Source organism: Panthera tigris, chromosome C2 (assembly GCF_018350195.1).
Source record: "Panthera tigris isolate Pti1 chromosome C2, P.tigris_Pti1_mat1.1, whole genome shotgun sequence".
Lineage (NCBI taxonomy): Eukaryota > Metazoa > Chordata > Mammalia > Carnivora > Felidae > Panthera > Panthera tigris.
The window spans coordinates 151,410,398-151,426,786 of record NC_056668.1 but is presented as its reverse complement, the minus strand read 5'-3'; the positions used below and the strand labels follow the sequence as shown (position 1 = coordinate 151,426,786).

Below are 16,389 nucleotides of genomic sequence, written 5' to 3'. Positions count from 1 at the left end.
AGAATCCACTGTCCTGTCTTTCCCCAAGACAGGGAAGGGGACCAGGGAGCTTCCACAGGAACTGCTTCTAACCAACAAGACCGTGGGGTTTGGGCTGGCCCGCTCCTAACACCAGAGCAGCGGAGGCCCCCCCGACTGTTCCGCTTCTCTTCCCACCCACAGCGCCTTCCTGCACCACCGGGGGGCCTTGCGTGCGCGTGGATACCTGGGCAAACCAGCCCACTTGCCCAAGCCCGGTCCACTTCCACTTCCCACCAAACCTGCTCCTCGGGGCACACACCAGTCAGCAACGGGAGGAAGGCTTTGAAAAAGAAGCCTGCGGTGGCGCCTGCGTGGCTCAGTTGGTTACGTGTCCAACTCTTGATCTCAGCTCAGGTCTTGGTCTCAGGGTGGTGAGTTCAAGCCCTGCCACTGGGCTCTGCACTGGGTGTGAAGTCTACTTAAAAAAAAAATTGTGTGTGTGTGTGTATGCATACATATATATGGATATATATCCTGCACTGGAGGCCCTGTCAATGGGCTTAGGATGTTTCAGCAAATAATTCTGGGGCCCCAGGTACCTGGAGGGTGGGCATGGGACAGGTCTCTTTGGTCCCTCACACTGCGGAGAAAGATGCTGGGGGAGATTCACAGCAGGGTCTTCTCTGAGGATGGGAAAGGTACTGAACAGGGCAGATAAGGGAGCCAGGCCCACCCAAGAGAAGCAGAAGTGGCCCAGGTCCGTGGGCAAGCACCCTGGGGCTCATCTCAGGGAGCGGGTTTCAGCTGTGAAGGCCCACAGGCTCACCCCAGGAGGAAAAAGCAGCGAATTGTATCAGCTGTGAGCAGAAGCCATCGTGTGCTAATGATGGCAGTCTGTGGGATCTCAAGTGGCTGTCCTGGACAAGCGTGGTCCTCTCCCCCCTTTCAGTGGAGATGATCCCCCCCCCGGTTGCACACACAGGTTATTGGGGAGTCATTCTGGGCCCCTCTTCTCTCATACTCCCATTTTCCACCGGTAGGTCTTGTGAATTCCCCCATTCACATGTCTCCAATCCATTCCTCTCCCCTACCCTAAACTCCCAATCCACCTGTTTCCTAACCTCTGCATTACTTTCCTAACCCATCACCTTGATGCCTCTTGCCTCCCTCCAGTCTGTTCTTTCACGGCAACCAGAGCGCTCTCAGTAAACACAGAACTCACCATGACACTCCCACCTGAAGACCCTTGATGGCCCTTCTGTGCTCAGAACGAAGTTTAAATTCTCTAATGTTGCCTACAAACCTGCTTATGATCTGGCCCTCGCCACTCAGCTTCATTCGTCCCGCTCAAACTCTAACTTCCACTCGTGAACTGCCGGGATTTTTTTCCCCCACATGCAGTGCTCTTGCCTGGCTTTTGTACCATGGGTTCCCTCCGCCCAGAGTGCCCCTTTTCCTCCTCTCCTGGCTTATTCCTACTCATCCTTTTTTTTTTTTTTCTTCACTTTTTAAAAAACTGGAGTGTAATTTGTATACAATAAGATTTATCCTTTATAGTCCTGTGAGGTTTGACAAAGCCATACAGTTGTGTAACCACCACTGCAATAAAGAACTTTCCATGACCCGCTTCTGGCAACCACTGATCTGTTTTCTGTTTTGTACTTTTCAGAAGGTCCTAAAAATGAAACCATTTGGTATATAGCCTTTTGAGAATGGGTTTTTCTACCTAGCGTAATGCATTTGATATTCATCCCTGCTGTTGTATCAGTAGTCTGTTTCCTCTTTATTGCTGAGAGCGTTTGTTGTATAGATACGCCCCAATTTATCCTTTGGCCAGTGGATAGGACATTTGGGGTTTTTTTTCCAGGAGATGGTGAACAAAGCCGCCATAAACGTTTGTGTACAGGGTTTTGTGTGCCCCTAGGTTTTCATTTCCCTTCGGAAAATACCTAGGAGTGGGCCTCCTGTATGTGTAACATTCTAAGAAACTGCCACACCGTTTTCCAGAGTTGCTGTACTAGTTTGTACTCCCATGGCAACATGAGATTTTGAGTTTCCCCACATCTTCACCAGAACTCATTTGGTACATTTATTTAACTTCCTGACATTGTACTAAGTGTTAGCGGTATCACGCTGTGGTTTTAATTTCCACTTCCCTGATGACTAATGACGGTGATTTAAAAAAAAAATCTCTGCCCGGTCTTCACTTCGTCCAAAAAGCCACTGTTTACGCTCCGTCCGCAGAATGATGAGGTCCTGTCACTTTGTGGTTCCCTGATAACCAACACTTATCGCCACCTTGGGCTTAACCCACTAAAAGCTAGCACTGTTTTCCAGTTCCCTCCCTGCTCATCACGCTGGTCTCCACGTCTCTCTCTCTCTCTCTCTCTCTCTCTCACACACACACACACACACACACGACTGAGGGCAGAAGCAGCATCTTACTTCCTTTGGTATTTTCAGCTCCCAGCACAGACTTGAAAGACAGTCTTTATACCATAAATATTAAATGAGCGAATTAATAATTGCTTAAGAAATCAGAGAATGAACGGACGAAGAGAGGTAGTTAGGAACCAGGTTTTGCATCCAGACCGACCCGGCTGCGCCAGCGAACTGTGTTTCCACAGGTGCCCGACGCGAAGCTCACTTTAACAAGGTCGACAGAGAAGATGCGAATATTTACAACGGTGACGACACCGAAGGCACCGCCGACGAGCGAGGCAAAGCGGAAGAGGCGCGGCCGGAAGCGGAAGGGCGGCAAGGCGTGAGCGGCGTCTCAGTTGCCATGGAGACGGGGAGAGCAGGGGACCGGCTGTCCGCAGAGTCCGGGTCCTGCGCGTTCGGGGGCGCGACGTGGACGCCCGCCTCGCGTCAGGCCCGGGTCCGCAGCCCCAGCGAGTCCACCCGTCTGTCCTCGGTCGCCTGCTCCGAAGCCTCTCACTACGGCTTTGGGGGCCGGGCCCGCCGCGCGGGGCCCGCCGCGCTCCGGCCGCTCCCCGAGCCGCCACTGCTGCGTCTGCGCCCCGCCTCGCTGCGCACCCAAGACATCTCGCACTTGCTCACCGGCCTCTTCCGCAGCTTGTACACCAACGAGGTGATCGGCGAGGACCTGAGCGCGAACTTGATCAAGGCCCGCGGCAGCCAGGATGCGCGCCACGAGGAATTCGTGGACGAGCTTCGGCGGGTGAGGCGGCCCGGAGCCCCGCGCGCTCCCTGCCGGTGCTCGCCGGGGACGGGGCGGGGGACAGTGCGGGGGACCCAGGGCGCAACCCCAGAAAGGCGGGTTCCCACGGGACTCAACCGCTGGACAAATGCCGGCACCTGCCGGGGGCGAGGCCCTGGGGATGCCGCTGGGAAAGCGCAGAGTCCGTGCGTCGGTGCGTTCGACAGTGTAGTAGAAGGACACGCTTTCCGCGCATTTACCTAACACACACACACACACACACACACACACACACACACACACACACACACACACAGCCTATGTCTGGAGCACCTCTTCATCGTCATTTCTCTACATGCACACGCACAGTTACATACTGCACGTATAAATAAAAGGCCTGGGGCAGATAGCTGAATAATTGTTCCCTGGAGATCGTGAAGCTAAAAGTCACCCCTTTGGGGCTGCCTGTGTTTGTGTCACACACCACAGTCGGAACCTAGGCATTCCGTGTCCAGATTTGAGGAAGCACGCCCAGTCCCTTGTACAGATGAGAACACACCTGCTTCCCCATCTGTACAGGGAGGAAAGCAGCTGCCTTGGATCCGCACTGCCGAGGAATCCCTTGTAGGGAGTCCCAGATGAGCACTTTCCAGCAGCCGAGGTCAACTGTGAAGGGGCTGACAGCTGGAGGCTGAATGCTCCTTACACTCCCTGCTGCTAGGTAGCAGGTCCTTCCTTGAAGGGGCACCTGCCTGGCACAATTCTGTCTACCCCAGGTGGTGTGTGTGCTGTTGCCGAGTTTGTGTGGCAGCCGTGAAGGCAGGAGGTGGACTTTCAGGCTCGGCTCTTTCCCTGACTTTACCGTGAAACCTTTAAGGCGTTTCCCTCGGTGGGTCTCAGTTTTCACACCTGTTGGGTTGGACCAGATGGCCTCCATAGCTCTGTGACTGCTCTAGGTTTCCCAGGAAGCCTGATGCTGGGGGGAGGGTGAGTAAAGCTCTGTGATCTCACCAGATTTCTGTGCGTTTGATGGTCTACCCGTCAGATTCGGGAGCTCTACAAGCAGCGGCTGGATGAAATTGAAATGTTGGAGAGACATATCATTCAGGGCCGCGCACGAGCTCTTGCAGAGAAAGAACGGATCATGCAACAGGCCGATGTGCATGCCCAGGAGACCTTCATCAAGATGCCTCCAGGTGTGTGTAAAGAACTCCCATATGCCCCTCACCGGATTCCCCCGTTGTTAATACATGACCGTGTTTGTTCCACTGTCTGCTCTCTAGCTTTCTTCTGAATGTTTGGAGAGCAAATGGCAGATGTGATGTTTCAGTACCACAGAACGCTCTGGCATGCACGTCTCCCAAACAGAGACTGTCCCCTACACCACCAGCATACCACCCTCCAAGCCTAGAAATCAGCATTTGTGCAACATTAACCTCCAATTCACAGATCCCATCCAGGTTTCACCAGCTGACCCACGGTGGCTTTTTCTCTTCTCTGGTCCAGGACTCTGCCTAGGAAGTCTTGTTGCATGGGATTGTCCAGACCCCCTTTTAGAGTCTGTGGTTCAGAAGAATTCTTTGATCTTTTCTTGTCTTTCATGTTCTTTAAAAATTTTTTTCAGTTGTGGGGCACCTGGGTGGCTCAGTCAGTTAAGCGTCTGACTTCGGCTCAGGTCATGATCTCACTGTTCATGGGTTCGAGCCCTGGGTCCTGCTCTGTGCTGACAGCTCAGAGCCTGGAGCCTGATTCAAGGTCTGTGTCTCCCTCTCTCTCTGCCCCTCCCCCACTCACACTCTGTCTCTCTCTCTCTCTCTCTCTCTCTCTCAGAAATAAATGACCATTAAAAAAATTTTTTAGCCAAGTACAGTTGACACACGATGTTACATCAGTTTCATGTGTATGACTTAGTGACTGCACATGTCTACTTCGTGCTCGACAGAAGTGTAGCCATCGTCTGTCCCCATACGTCGCTATTACGGCATCATTGACTGCGTTCCTTATGTTGTGCCTTTTATTCCTGTGACTTTATCATCCCATAATTGTCTTTCATGTTCTTGACAGCTGTTCCCCCCCAATTTTTAAAAAAATTTTTTTAAATGTTTATTTATTTTTGGGACAGAGAGAGACAGAGCATGAACGGGGGAGGGGCAGAGAGAGAGGGAGACACAGAATCGGAAACAGGCTCCAGGCTCTGAGCCATCAGCTCTGAGCCATCAGCCCAGAGCCCGACGCGGGGCTCGAACTCACGGACCGCGAGATTGTGACCTGAGTTGAAGTTGGACGCTTAACTGACTGAGCCACGCAGGTGCCCCCCCCCCCCCAATTTTTTTATTGTGGTAAAATACACCTAAAATTTGCCATCTTACCTATTTCTAAGGGTACAGTTCAGAGATAGTAAGCACGTACATAATGTTGTACGACCATTACCACCCTGCATCTCCAGAATTCCTTTTTTTAATGTTTATTTATCTTGAGAGAGAGAGTGAGCAAGCAGGGGAGGGGCAGAGAGTAAGGGAGAGTGAGAATCCCAGGCAGGCTCCATGCTGTCAGTGCAGAGCCGACTTGGGGCTTGATCACAAACTGTGAGATCATGACCTGAGCCTAAGAGTTGGACACTTAACCAACTGAGCCACCCCTATGCCCCCAGAGCTCTTTTCATAGTATTTTTTAAAGTTTATTTATTTATTTTGAGGGAGAGAGAAAGCATGAGTGGGGGAGGGGTGGGGCAGAAAGAGAGAGAGAGAATCCCAAGCAGGCTTCGTGCTCTCAGTGCAGAGCCCAACTTGGGGCTCTAACTCATGAACCATGAGCTCATAACCTGAGTCAAAAATCAAGAGTCGGATGCTTAACCATCTGAGCCACTCTGGTGCCCCTTTGTTTGTATATGCAGTTTTTTTTTTTTTAAGTTTGAACTCTTTTCATTTTCCAAAACTAAAAATCTCATTTAGTTTCCCATTAGACAATAGTTTCCCATTCCCCTTACCCCAGCCCCTGGCAATCACCATTCTACTTTCTGCCTTTATAGTTTAGACTACTCTAAGTACCTCATATAAGTAAAATCATATGGTATTTGTCTTTTTTGTGACTGGCTTATTTCACTTAGCACAATGTCCTCAAGCTTCACCCATGTCGTAGCATATGTCAGAATTTCCTTCCCTTTTAAGACTGAATAGTATTCTATTGTATGTATAGACCACATTTTGCTAATCCATTCGTCCATCGATGGAGACTTGGGTTGCCTCCACGTTTTGGCTATCATGAATAAAGCTGCTATGAACAAGGGCATACAGAGAGCTCTTTGAGACCTTGCTTTTGATTCTGTTGGGGGTATATACCCAAAAGTGGAATTTCTCGGTCATATGTTAATCCTACTTTTAATTTTTTGAAGGGACCACCATACTGTTTCCCACAGTGGTTATATCATTTTTACATCGCCCCCAACAGTGCACCCGGATTCCCATTTCTCTACATTCTCTCTAACACGTGTTATTTTCTGGGTTTTTTTGATAGTAGCCGTTCGAATGAGTGTGAGGTGGTATCTTATTATACTTTTGATCTGCATCTCCCGGCAAATTAATGATGTTGAGCCTCTTTTCATGTACCGATTGGCCATTTATATATCTTCTTTGGAGAAATGCCCATGGAAGCCATTTTTAAAATCATTTTTATTAAAAAATTTTTTTTCAAATGTTAATTTGCGTGTGTGTGTGTGTGTGTGTGTGTGAGAGAGAGAGAGAGAGAGAGAGAGTGCGAGTGGGGGGAGGGGCAGAGAGAGTTGGGGACAGAGGATTCAAAGTGGGTCCTGTGCTGACAGCAGAGAGTCTGATGCGGAGCCCAGACTCAGGAATTGGGACTTTGAGATCATGACCTGAGATGGAGTCGGACGCTCAATTCCCTGAGCCACCCACGTGCCCCCCGTCATTTTTTAAATTGTTGCCTGTGCCTTTGGTGTCATGTCCAAGAAACCATCGTTCAATCCAGTGCTGCGAAGTGTTTGCCCTGTATTCTAAGAGTCTTACTGTTTTAGGTCTTACATTTAGGCCTTTGATTAAAATTCTAATTGAAGTCCAATTAACATACAGTGTTCTATTAGCGTCAGGTGTGCGGTATGACGATTCGGCAATTCTGTACGTTACTCTATGCTCGTCACAATAAGCATACTTGTTTTTGTTTTTAAGTGAGTCGGCTTTATTTGCTCTGAATAAAATGTTGTGCTTCTTGGAACTAGCTTCTATCAACTACCAAGGGATCTTAATGTACAAGATATTCCAAAATGGCCAAGACTTATATTTCGTGCGGGGGTGGGGGGAAGCTCAGGAAGGACCTCTTGCTTCCGCGCTAGAGCTAACTCCCCTGACTTAAGTAAGCCTCCTCCCTGTTTCATAGATGAAACTGAGGTTCTATAGGGGTGCCTGGGTGGCTCAGTGGGTTAAGTGTCCAACTTTCGCTCAGGTCACGATCTCCCAGTTCGTGAGTTCGAGCCCCGTGTAGGGCTCCGTGCTGACAACTCAGAGCCTGGAGCCTGCTTCGGATTCTTTGTCTCCTCCTCTCTCTGCCCCTTCCCCACTCACGCTCTGTCTCTCTCTATCTCAAAACTAAATAAACATTAAAAAAAATTTAAAAAAAGAGAAAGAAACTAAGTTTTGTAAGTTTCGCTACCTTGTTCAAGGTCACCCAGCCAGTAAGTGGTGGAGGCCTTTTAGTCAAAATAGAATTTATACTCTCGGAGTGGCTGATACTCCAGCCAAATAAGGGAAGGTAGACGTTTGAGTTTTCGGAGGTAGGGAAGGGTAAACTGCATTTAGAGCAGCTTCTGTGTTCACATTCAGTAGTCCTAACCTTGGGGCGTGCCATCCTCCTAGCGGGCGTGCAGAAAAGTTTGGAAGCATCTTTGATGTTCCAGTGAAGGGGGTGGGTTGTGTTTCTGTCTTTCAGTACTTGGCAGGTCAGGGATGCTAAGACATCCTACAGTGCTTGAGACCGTTGCACACAACAAAATACCTATCCCAAGAGGCAGATAATTTCCTGTTGGGTAACATTTTAGGTGCCTCATTAAGTTCTTGAGCTAGAAACGGTGAAATTGTATTAACTCCCTCTGGCATGAAGTCAGACCAAGAGATGCAGTGACACTTACTGTCACTTATAAGTGTACTCTTAACCCCCTTTATTTCACCCATCCCCCCACCCCCCCCTTTGGCAACCACGAGTTCTTCATATTTAAGAGTTTTTAATTTGTCTCTTTTTTTTCTTCATTCATGTGTCTCGTTTCTGAAATTCCACATATGAGGGAAATCATATGCTTATCGTAGCATTGTTTACGATAGCCAAGATATGGAAGCACCCAAGTGTCCATCAATAGACGAATGGATAAAGAAGATATGGTACATACACACAATGGAATATTACTCAGCCATAAAAAAGTATGGATCTTGCCATTTGCAACAACATGGGTAGACCTAGAGGGTATAATGCTAAGTCGAAGAAGTCAGAAAGAGAAAGACAAAGGTCTTAACTTTCTTTTTAAGTTTATTGATTTATTTTGAGAGAGGGAGAGAGAGTTTGCACCTGAGTGGGCAGGAGTCAGCATGCACATATGAGTCAGGGGGAGGAGCAGAGAGAGGGGAGAAACAGAAAATCCCAAGCAAGTGGGGCTCAAACCCACAAACTGTGAGGCCATGACCCGAGCCAAAACCAAGAGTCAGACGCGCAACTGACTGAGCCACCCAGGTGCCCCTGATTAACTTTGATACGCTGTTTTATATGGTGTTAGATAAGAATCCAACTTCATTCTTTTGCATAAGGATATCCACTTTCCCCAGCATCATTTGTTGAAAAGATTGTTCTTTCCTCATTGAATGGTATTGGCATCCTTGTCAAAAATCATTTGACCATAGATATGAGGGTTTATTTCTGGGCTTTTTATTCTATTCCATTTGTTTCTATGTCTGTCTTTATGTCAGTGCCATATTATTTTGATTACTATAGCTTTGCAGTAAGTTTTTAAATCAGGAAGCGTGAATCTTCCAGTTCTGTTCATTCTTTTTCAGGGTTGTTTTGGCTATTGGGGGTTCCTTGAGGTTCCATATGAATTTTGGGATGGGTTTTTCTATTTCTGCAAAACACATCCTTGGTATTTTGGTAGGGATTGCACTGAATCTGTAGATTACTTTGGGTGGTATTGACATTTTAGTATTAAGTCTTCTAATCCATTAACAAGGAATGTGTTTCCTTCTATTTACGTCATCTTTAATTTCTTTCAGCAGTGTTTTGTACTTTTTATTGTACAAGTCTTTCACCTTTTCAATTAGCTTTTAGGTATTCTTTCTGATGCTATCTTTTTAAAAAAAATTTTTTTAACGTTGTATTTATTTTTGAGACAGGAAGAGACAGAGCATGAACAGGGGAGGGTCAGAGAGAGGGAGACACAGAATCTGAAACAGGCTCCAAGCTCTGAGCTGTCAGCACAGAGCCCGACGCAGGGCTCAAACTCACGGACTGCGAGATCATGACCTGAGCCGAAGTCGGAGTCGGCTGCTTAACCGACTGAGCCACCCAGGCGCCCCTCTGATGCTATCTTAAATGGAATTGTTTCCATAATTTCCTTTTCAGATCATTCACTGTTAGTGGATAGAAATGCAACTGATTTTTGCATGTTGATTTTGTGTCCCGCTACTTTGCTGAATTCATATATTCTAACAGTTTTTTGTGGAGCCTTTATGGTTTTCTACATATAAGGTCAGATCATCTGCAAACAGATACTTCTTCCTTTCCAATTTGGATGCCTTTTTTTTTTTCTTGCCTAATTGCTCTAGTTAGAACTACTAGCACTGTGTTGACTAGAAATGGTGAAAGCAGGTATCCTTGCCCCTTGCCTTGTTCCTGACCTTCAAGGAAAAGCTTTCAGTCTTTTACCATTGAGTATGATGTTTGCTACTGGTTTTCCATCTGTGGCTTTTATCATGTTGAGGTGGTTTCCTCCTAGTCCTAGTTTTTTTTAGTGTTTTTATCATGAAAGTGTGTTGAGTTTGTTTAATGTTATTTCTGTATCAATTGAGGTGATCATGTGATTTTTCCCCCTTCATTCCATTAATGTGGTGTATTACACTGATAAGTTTCTTCATATGTTGAACCACCTTGCATCCTAGGAATAGGTCTTACTTGGTCATCATATATGATCCATTCACTAAGCTGCTGGATTCTATTTGCTAGTATTTTGCTGAAGACTTTTACATTGAGGTTAATAAGAGATACTGGTCTGAAGTTTTCTTGTGGTGTCTTTGTCTGGCTTTGGTATCAGGGTAATGCTGGCTTCATTGAATGAGTTAGTAAGTGTTCCCTCCTACTCCATTAAAAAAAAACTTCAGTTTTTTTAAATGTTTGGTTTTTTTTAATGTTCAATTCTGTAAATGTTTGGTAGAATTCACCAGTGAAACCATCATGTGCAGGGAGGGCATTTTTTTGTTGGGAGATTAAAAATAAATTTTTTTAATGTTTCTTTATTTTTGAGAGAGAGAGTGACACAGAGTATGAGTGGGAGAGGGGCAGAGAGAGAGGGAAACATGGAATCTGAAGCAGGCTCCAGGCTCTGAGCTGTCAGCACAGAGCCTGACATGAGGCTCAAACTCACGAATAGTGAGATCATGACCTGGGCCGAAGTCAGACGCTTAACCACCTGAGCCACCCAGGTGCCCCTTGTTGGGAGATTTTTGACTGCTGATTTAATCTCCTTACTAGTTATAAGTCAATTCAGATTTTCTGTTCCTGAATAGATTTCTTTGGGATTTTGTCCTTGTAAGTTTCCTGTTTCTAGGAATTTGTCCATTTTATCTATGTTATTCAATTTTGGGGGGATAGAATTGTTCCTAGTACTCTTATAATCCTTTTTTCCCCCCTGTGGAATCAGTAGTAACATCCCATTTTCATGTCTGACTTGAGTCAGTTGAGTCTTCTCTTTTTCTTAGTTGATCTAGCTAGAGTTTTGTCAGTCTTGTTGATTTTTCTGAAGAACCAACTTTTAGGTTCAGTTGATTTTCTCTGTTGTTTTTCTGTTCTCTATTTATGCTCTAATCTTTGTTATTTCCTTCATCTAGCTTTGGGTTTAGTTTGTTTTTCTAGTTCCTTAAGTTCTTTAAAAAAATTTTTTTTTTGCTTTCTTAAGTTCTAAAGTTAGGTTGTTGACTTGAGATCTTTCTTATTTTTTCATATTTCCTTGTTTATTTTTAGAGAGAAAGAGCAAGTTGGGGAGAGGGGCAGAAAGAGAGAGAGAGAGAGAGAGAGAGAGAGAGAGAGAGAGAGAGAGAGAGAGAGAGAGGGAGAATCTTAAGCAGGTTCCATGCTCAGAACGGAGCCCAACACGGGGCCCGATCCACAACTCTAGGATCATGAGCTGAGCCAAAATCAAGAGTGAGACACTTAACCAACTGAGCCACCCAGGCACCCCAGATCTTTCTTTCTTTCTTTTTTTTTTTTTAATTGTGCTTATAGCTATAAATTTTCTCCTTAGCACCACTTTCACTGTGTCCTATAAGTTGGGTATGTTGTATTTTCACTTTCATTGTCTGTCTCTAAGTATTTTCTAATTCCATTGTGGTTTCTTCTTTGATCCATTTGTTGTTTACAAATGTGTGGTTTAAGTCCCACAGTTTAGTGAATTTTCCAGTTTCCTTCTGTCCCTGATTTCTAACTTCATCCCATTGTTGTCAGAGAAGATACTCTGTATGATATCTATCTTTTAAAATCTATTGAAATTCAATTTGTGGCTTTACGTGTGGTCTGGGAAAGGTCTAATGTGCACTGGAGAAGAACATGTAAATAAATGGCTGTCGTTGGGGAGCGTACTGTTAGATCTTGTTGGTCTATTGTGTTCTTCACATCCTCTGTTTCCTTACTCATCTTCTGTCTTGTGTTTCTGTCAATTATTGCAAATGGGGTACTGAAGTGTCCAACTAATATTGTAGAATTGTCTATTTCTCTCCTCAATTCTGTCAATTTTTGCTTCATTATTTTGATGGCCTGTGTTTAAGTGTGTAAATGTTTGCAGTTGTTATATCTTCTTGTCATACTGAACCTTTTATTAATATATAATGCCTTTATTTGTGTCTTTTTTTTGAATGTTTATTTTTGAGAGAGAGAGAGTGCGGGGGAGAGGCAGAGAGAGAGGGAGAGAGAGAATCCCAAGCAGGCTCCATAAGTGCAGAGACTGACATGGGGCTCGTTGCGGGGCTTGAACCCACAACCATGAGATGTTGACCTGAGCCAAAATCAAGAGTCAGATGCTTAACCAACTGAGCCACTCAGGCACCCCTGTCCTTCTTTGTGTCTTGTGACCTTTTGATTTAAAGCCTATTTTGTCTGATATTAGAATAGCCACCCCTTAGGTGCTTTTGCATGGAATGCTATACTTTTGTTTACTATTCGCATGGAATATCTTTTTGCATCCTTTCACTTACATTCTATTTGTGTCTTGCATCTAAAGGGAGTGCATTATACTCAGATGATGAAGCGTCCGACTTCGGCTCAGGTCATGATCTCACAGTTCGTGGGTTTGAGCCCTGCGACAGGCTCTCTGCTGACAGCTCACAGCCTAGAGCCTGCTTCAGATTGTGTCTCCCTCTCTCTCTGCCCTTCCCCTGCTCGCTCTCTCTCTCTCTGTCTCTCAAAAATAAATAAACGTTAAAAAAATTTTAAAAAATAAAGTGAGTCCATTATAGACAGCATGTAGTTGGATCATGTCTTTTTATTCATTCTTCCAAACTGTCTTTTGATTGGGGAGTTTAATCTATGTACATTTAAAGTAATTACTAATAAGGAGGGATTTCTGTCATTTTGTTATTTTTTTCTATATGCCTTATAGATCTTCTGTCTCTTATTTGCCACATTACTGTTTTCTTTTGTGTTGGGTCTGTGTGAGTGTGTGTGTGTGTGTGTGTGTGTGTGTGTGTGTGTGTAATGTTCCTTTCTAATTTCTTTTGTGTATATTCTACAACTAGTTTCTTTGTGGTTACCATAGGGATTACATTTAACAACCTAAAGTTACAACACTCTAATTTGAATTTATACCAGCTTAACTTCAATAACCTACAAGAGTTCTGCTTCTTTACGGTTCTGTCCCCACCCTGTTAGGTTGCTGAAGTCACAAAATTACATCTTTACCCATTGTATGCCCAGAAACATAAACTAACAGTTCTTTTAAATGCATTCGTTTCTTGGGTTTCCTGGGTGTCTCAGTCCATTGAGCATCTGACTCTTGATTTCAGCTCAGGTCATGATCTCATGTTCATTAAATCAAGCCCTGCATTGGGCTCTGTGCTGACAGCAAGGAGCCTGCTTGAGATTCTCTCTCTCCTTCTCTCTCTGCCCCACCCTTCCCCTTGCTTTCGCACACTCTCTCTCTCTCAAAATAAATAAACTTTAAAAAATGCATTAGTTTCTTTCAATGATGTAGAAAACAAGACTTCAAGTTATGAACTGAAGCTAATATAATTCCAGCTTTTAGACTAATACTTGTTTTTTTCCCTTTAAATAATAATCTCTTAAATCATGTGGAAACCTTCCATGATTTCCCATGCATTTACCTTTTTTTTTTTTTTTTGAAATCTTTATTTCTCCATACAGCTTCAGGTTACTCTCTAGTGTCCTTTCATTTCACCTTGCAGGGCTCTGTCAGCATTTCTTGCAGGCAGGTCTCATGGTAACAGACTCCCTCAGCTTTTGTTTATCTGCGAATGTCTTCATTTCTTACTTACTTTTGAGGGACGGTTTTATCAGATACAGGATTTTTAGTTGACAGTTTTCTCCTTTTAGCACTTTGAACACATTGTCCCACTGCCTTCTGGCCTCCAAAATTCTTGGAGATCTGCGGACAACCTTACTGAGGGCCCTTATATGTGCTGAGTGGCTCTCCTGCTGTGAAGATTCTCTCCTTTGTGTCTTTCAAAGCTCGATTAGTGTGTTTTGTTGTGAGTCTCTGAGTTCATCTTACTTACAGTTCACTGAGCTCTTGGATGTTTACATTCATGCATTTCCTCCCATTTGGGAAGTTTTCAGCCATTATTTCTTCAGATATTCTCTCTGCCCCTTTCTCTCCCCTCTTCTGGGATTCCCACATGTGTGTGTGGGTCAGCTTGATGCTGTCCCGTGGGTCCCCCAGGCTCTGTTCACTTTTCTTCAGTCTTTCCATTCTGTTCCTCAGACGTGATCATTTCCATTGTCCTATTTCAATGTCACTGATTCTTCTACCTGCTCAAACCTGACTTTGAATCTCTTTGATAGTGAAGTTTTCATTTCTAGTTATGGTACTTTTCAGCTTCAACATTTCTTTCTGGTTTCTTTTTCGGTTTTCATTGTCCTTACTGGTATTTACATTTTGTTCATACGGCACCTTCTTGACTTTCTCCACATCTTCCTGTCGTTCTGTGAGCATCTTAAGACTGTTGTTTTATAGTCTTTGTCTAGTATATCTGTAATCAGGTCTTTTTCAGGGACAGTTTCTGTTGGTCGATTGATTTCCTTTGAATGGGCCACACTCTCTTATTTCTTTGTATGTCTTGTGATGTTTTTCTTTTAAACTAAACTCTACACCCAACTCTACCATGAGATCAAGAGTCATGTGCTCTCTGACTGAGCCACCCAGGTATCCCTCTTGTGATTTGTTGTTGTTGAAAACTGGATATTTGCGGGGCGCCTGGGTGGCTCAGTCGGTTGGGCGGCCGACTTCGGCTCAGGTCATGATCTCGTGGTCTGTGAGTTCGAGCCCCGTGTCGGGCTCTGTGCTGACAGCTCAGAGCCTGGAGCCTGTTTCGGATTCTGTGTCTCCCTCTCTCTGACCCTCCCCCATTCATGCTCTGTCTCTATCTCAAAAATAAATAAATGTTAAAAAAAATTAAAATAAAAAAGAAAACTGGATATTTGAATCTAATAATGTGCTAACTGTAGAAATCAGACTCTCCTCCTTCTCTAGAACTTGTCATTTTTGTTTATTGTTCTTGCTTTTTAAAAAATTGTTGTAGGCTGTCTGTGCCAAGGGTCAGCCTGAGATATAAACTTAAGGTCTTCTCAGGTCTTTTCTCAGCCTTTCCCCGGACATGTGCAGTCAAGTTCTAATTTTGTCCACATCTGCAATTGTTTTTGAATGTCCTAGTCTTTTTTAATTAAAAACATTTTTAAATGTTTATTAACTTTCGAGAAAGAGACAGAATGCAAGTGGGGGAGGGTCAGAGAAAGAGGGAGACACAGAATCTGAAGCAGGCTCCAGGCTCTGACCAGTCAGCACAGAGCCTGACCCAGGGCTCAAACTCATGAACCGCGAGATCATGACCTGAGCCGAAGTGGGCCACTTAACGAACTAAGCCACCCAGGTGCCCCTTGAATATCCTAGTCCTTAATATCTGGTTCCCAAAAGAGGAAAAAGGAAGATGAATGGGAGGAAAAAGGCACCAGCCCTTTAAATTGCCTAGAAGTCACTTCTGTAGGAGGAGGGGCTTGCAGCTGTGGAGGAGGGCCCTCAGCAATGGCCGCTGGCCTCTTTGTAGGCACCTCTGTGGTCAGAAGCAGTAATGTGAAATCAGAGCACAGATACCTGGTATTTGGAAGATGGAGCCCTCTTTGCTCACCCAGGCTCCCGCAAACTGTGCGAGTTGCACCAGGAATGCACGCACAGATGTTTGCCATGGGGGTGGGATGGTGGCTGGGGAGCTGCCACTCTGCTGAGTTGAAGTTAGCCGCCATTTACCTCCAAGTCTTCCCCAGAAGTTCCAAGTCTTCTGTAGACTCCAGCGTTCCAGAACAGTTACTTTAGGCTGCTTCTGCCAGTGCAGCTCTTGTCTAAGCGCGGAGATGGCTTCTGGCCGTCTCAGAATCCTCTCCTGACGTTCTTGGCCGGCCTTTCATTCTGTGGCTCTCATGTCTCCTTGTGGCCGGATTCAGACTCCCTCTTGGCAACACCAACAGTAGGCGTGCGGTGCTCTTCTCACTGCAGCCGTCAGAAGGCACAGGTGATGGTAACCTGGACCACCTGGTCAAGCTGGCGTCTGTTGTGGTTTTCTACATTAAATTCTCCAAATTAAACTACAGCTGATGAGTATTCGTGGAGAGGTACGGTCAGATTTCACCGATTCTCCTTCCTCCTCAACGCTCCATCACCACACCCGCCAGCATTCACTGAGAACCTTTTTCTCAGACAGCCACCTCGATGGCAACACTCTCTCTGATCAATTTCTTTGTTAAAGAAATTGGGTTGTTTTCCTGTAGACTTGTCCGTAGTC

General features: G+C 45.3%; 1 protein-coding gene across 2 annotated transcripts in view; it reads left to right on the top strand.

Annotated features, from left to right (window-relative positions):
• The first annotated feature begins 2,522 nt into the window (after positions 1 to 2,522).
• Positions 2,523 to 16,389, top strand: part of DLEC1 (DLEC1 cilia and flagella associated protein) — a 90,832-nt gene continuing 76,965 nt past the window's right edge. For both annotated transcript variants that reach the window (XM_042998779.1, XM_042998778.1), the window contains exons 1-2: positions 2,523 to 3,145; positions 4,170 to 4,320. In XM_042998779.1, coding sequence (XP_042854713.1) covers positions 2,747 to 3,145; positions 4,170 to 4,320 — 550 coding nt within the window. In that variant the 5' untranslated portion in view covers positions 2,523 to 2,746. The remainder of the gene's footprint in view (positions 3,146 to 4,169; positions 4,321 to 16,389) is intronic.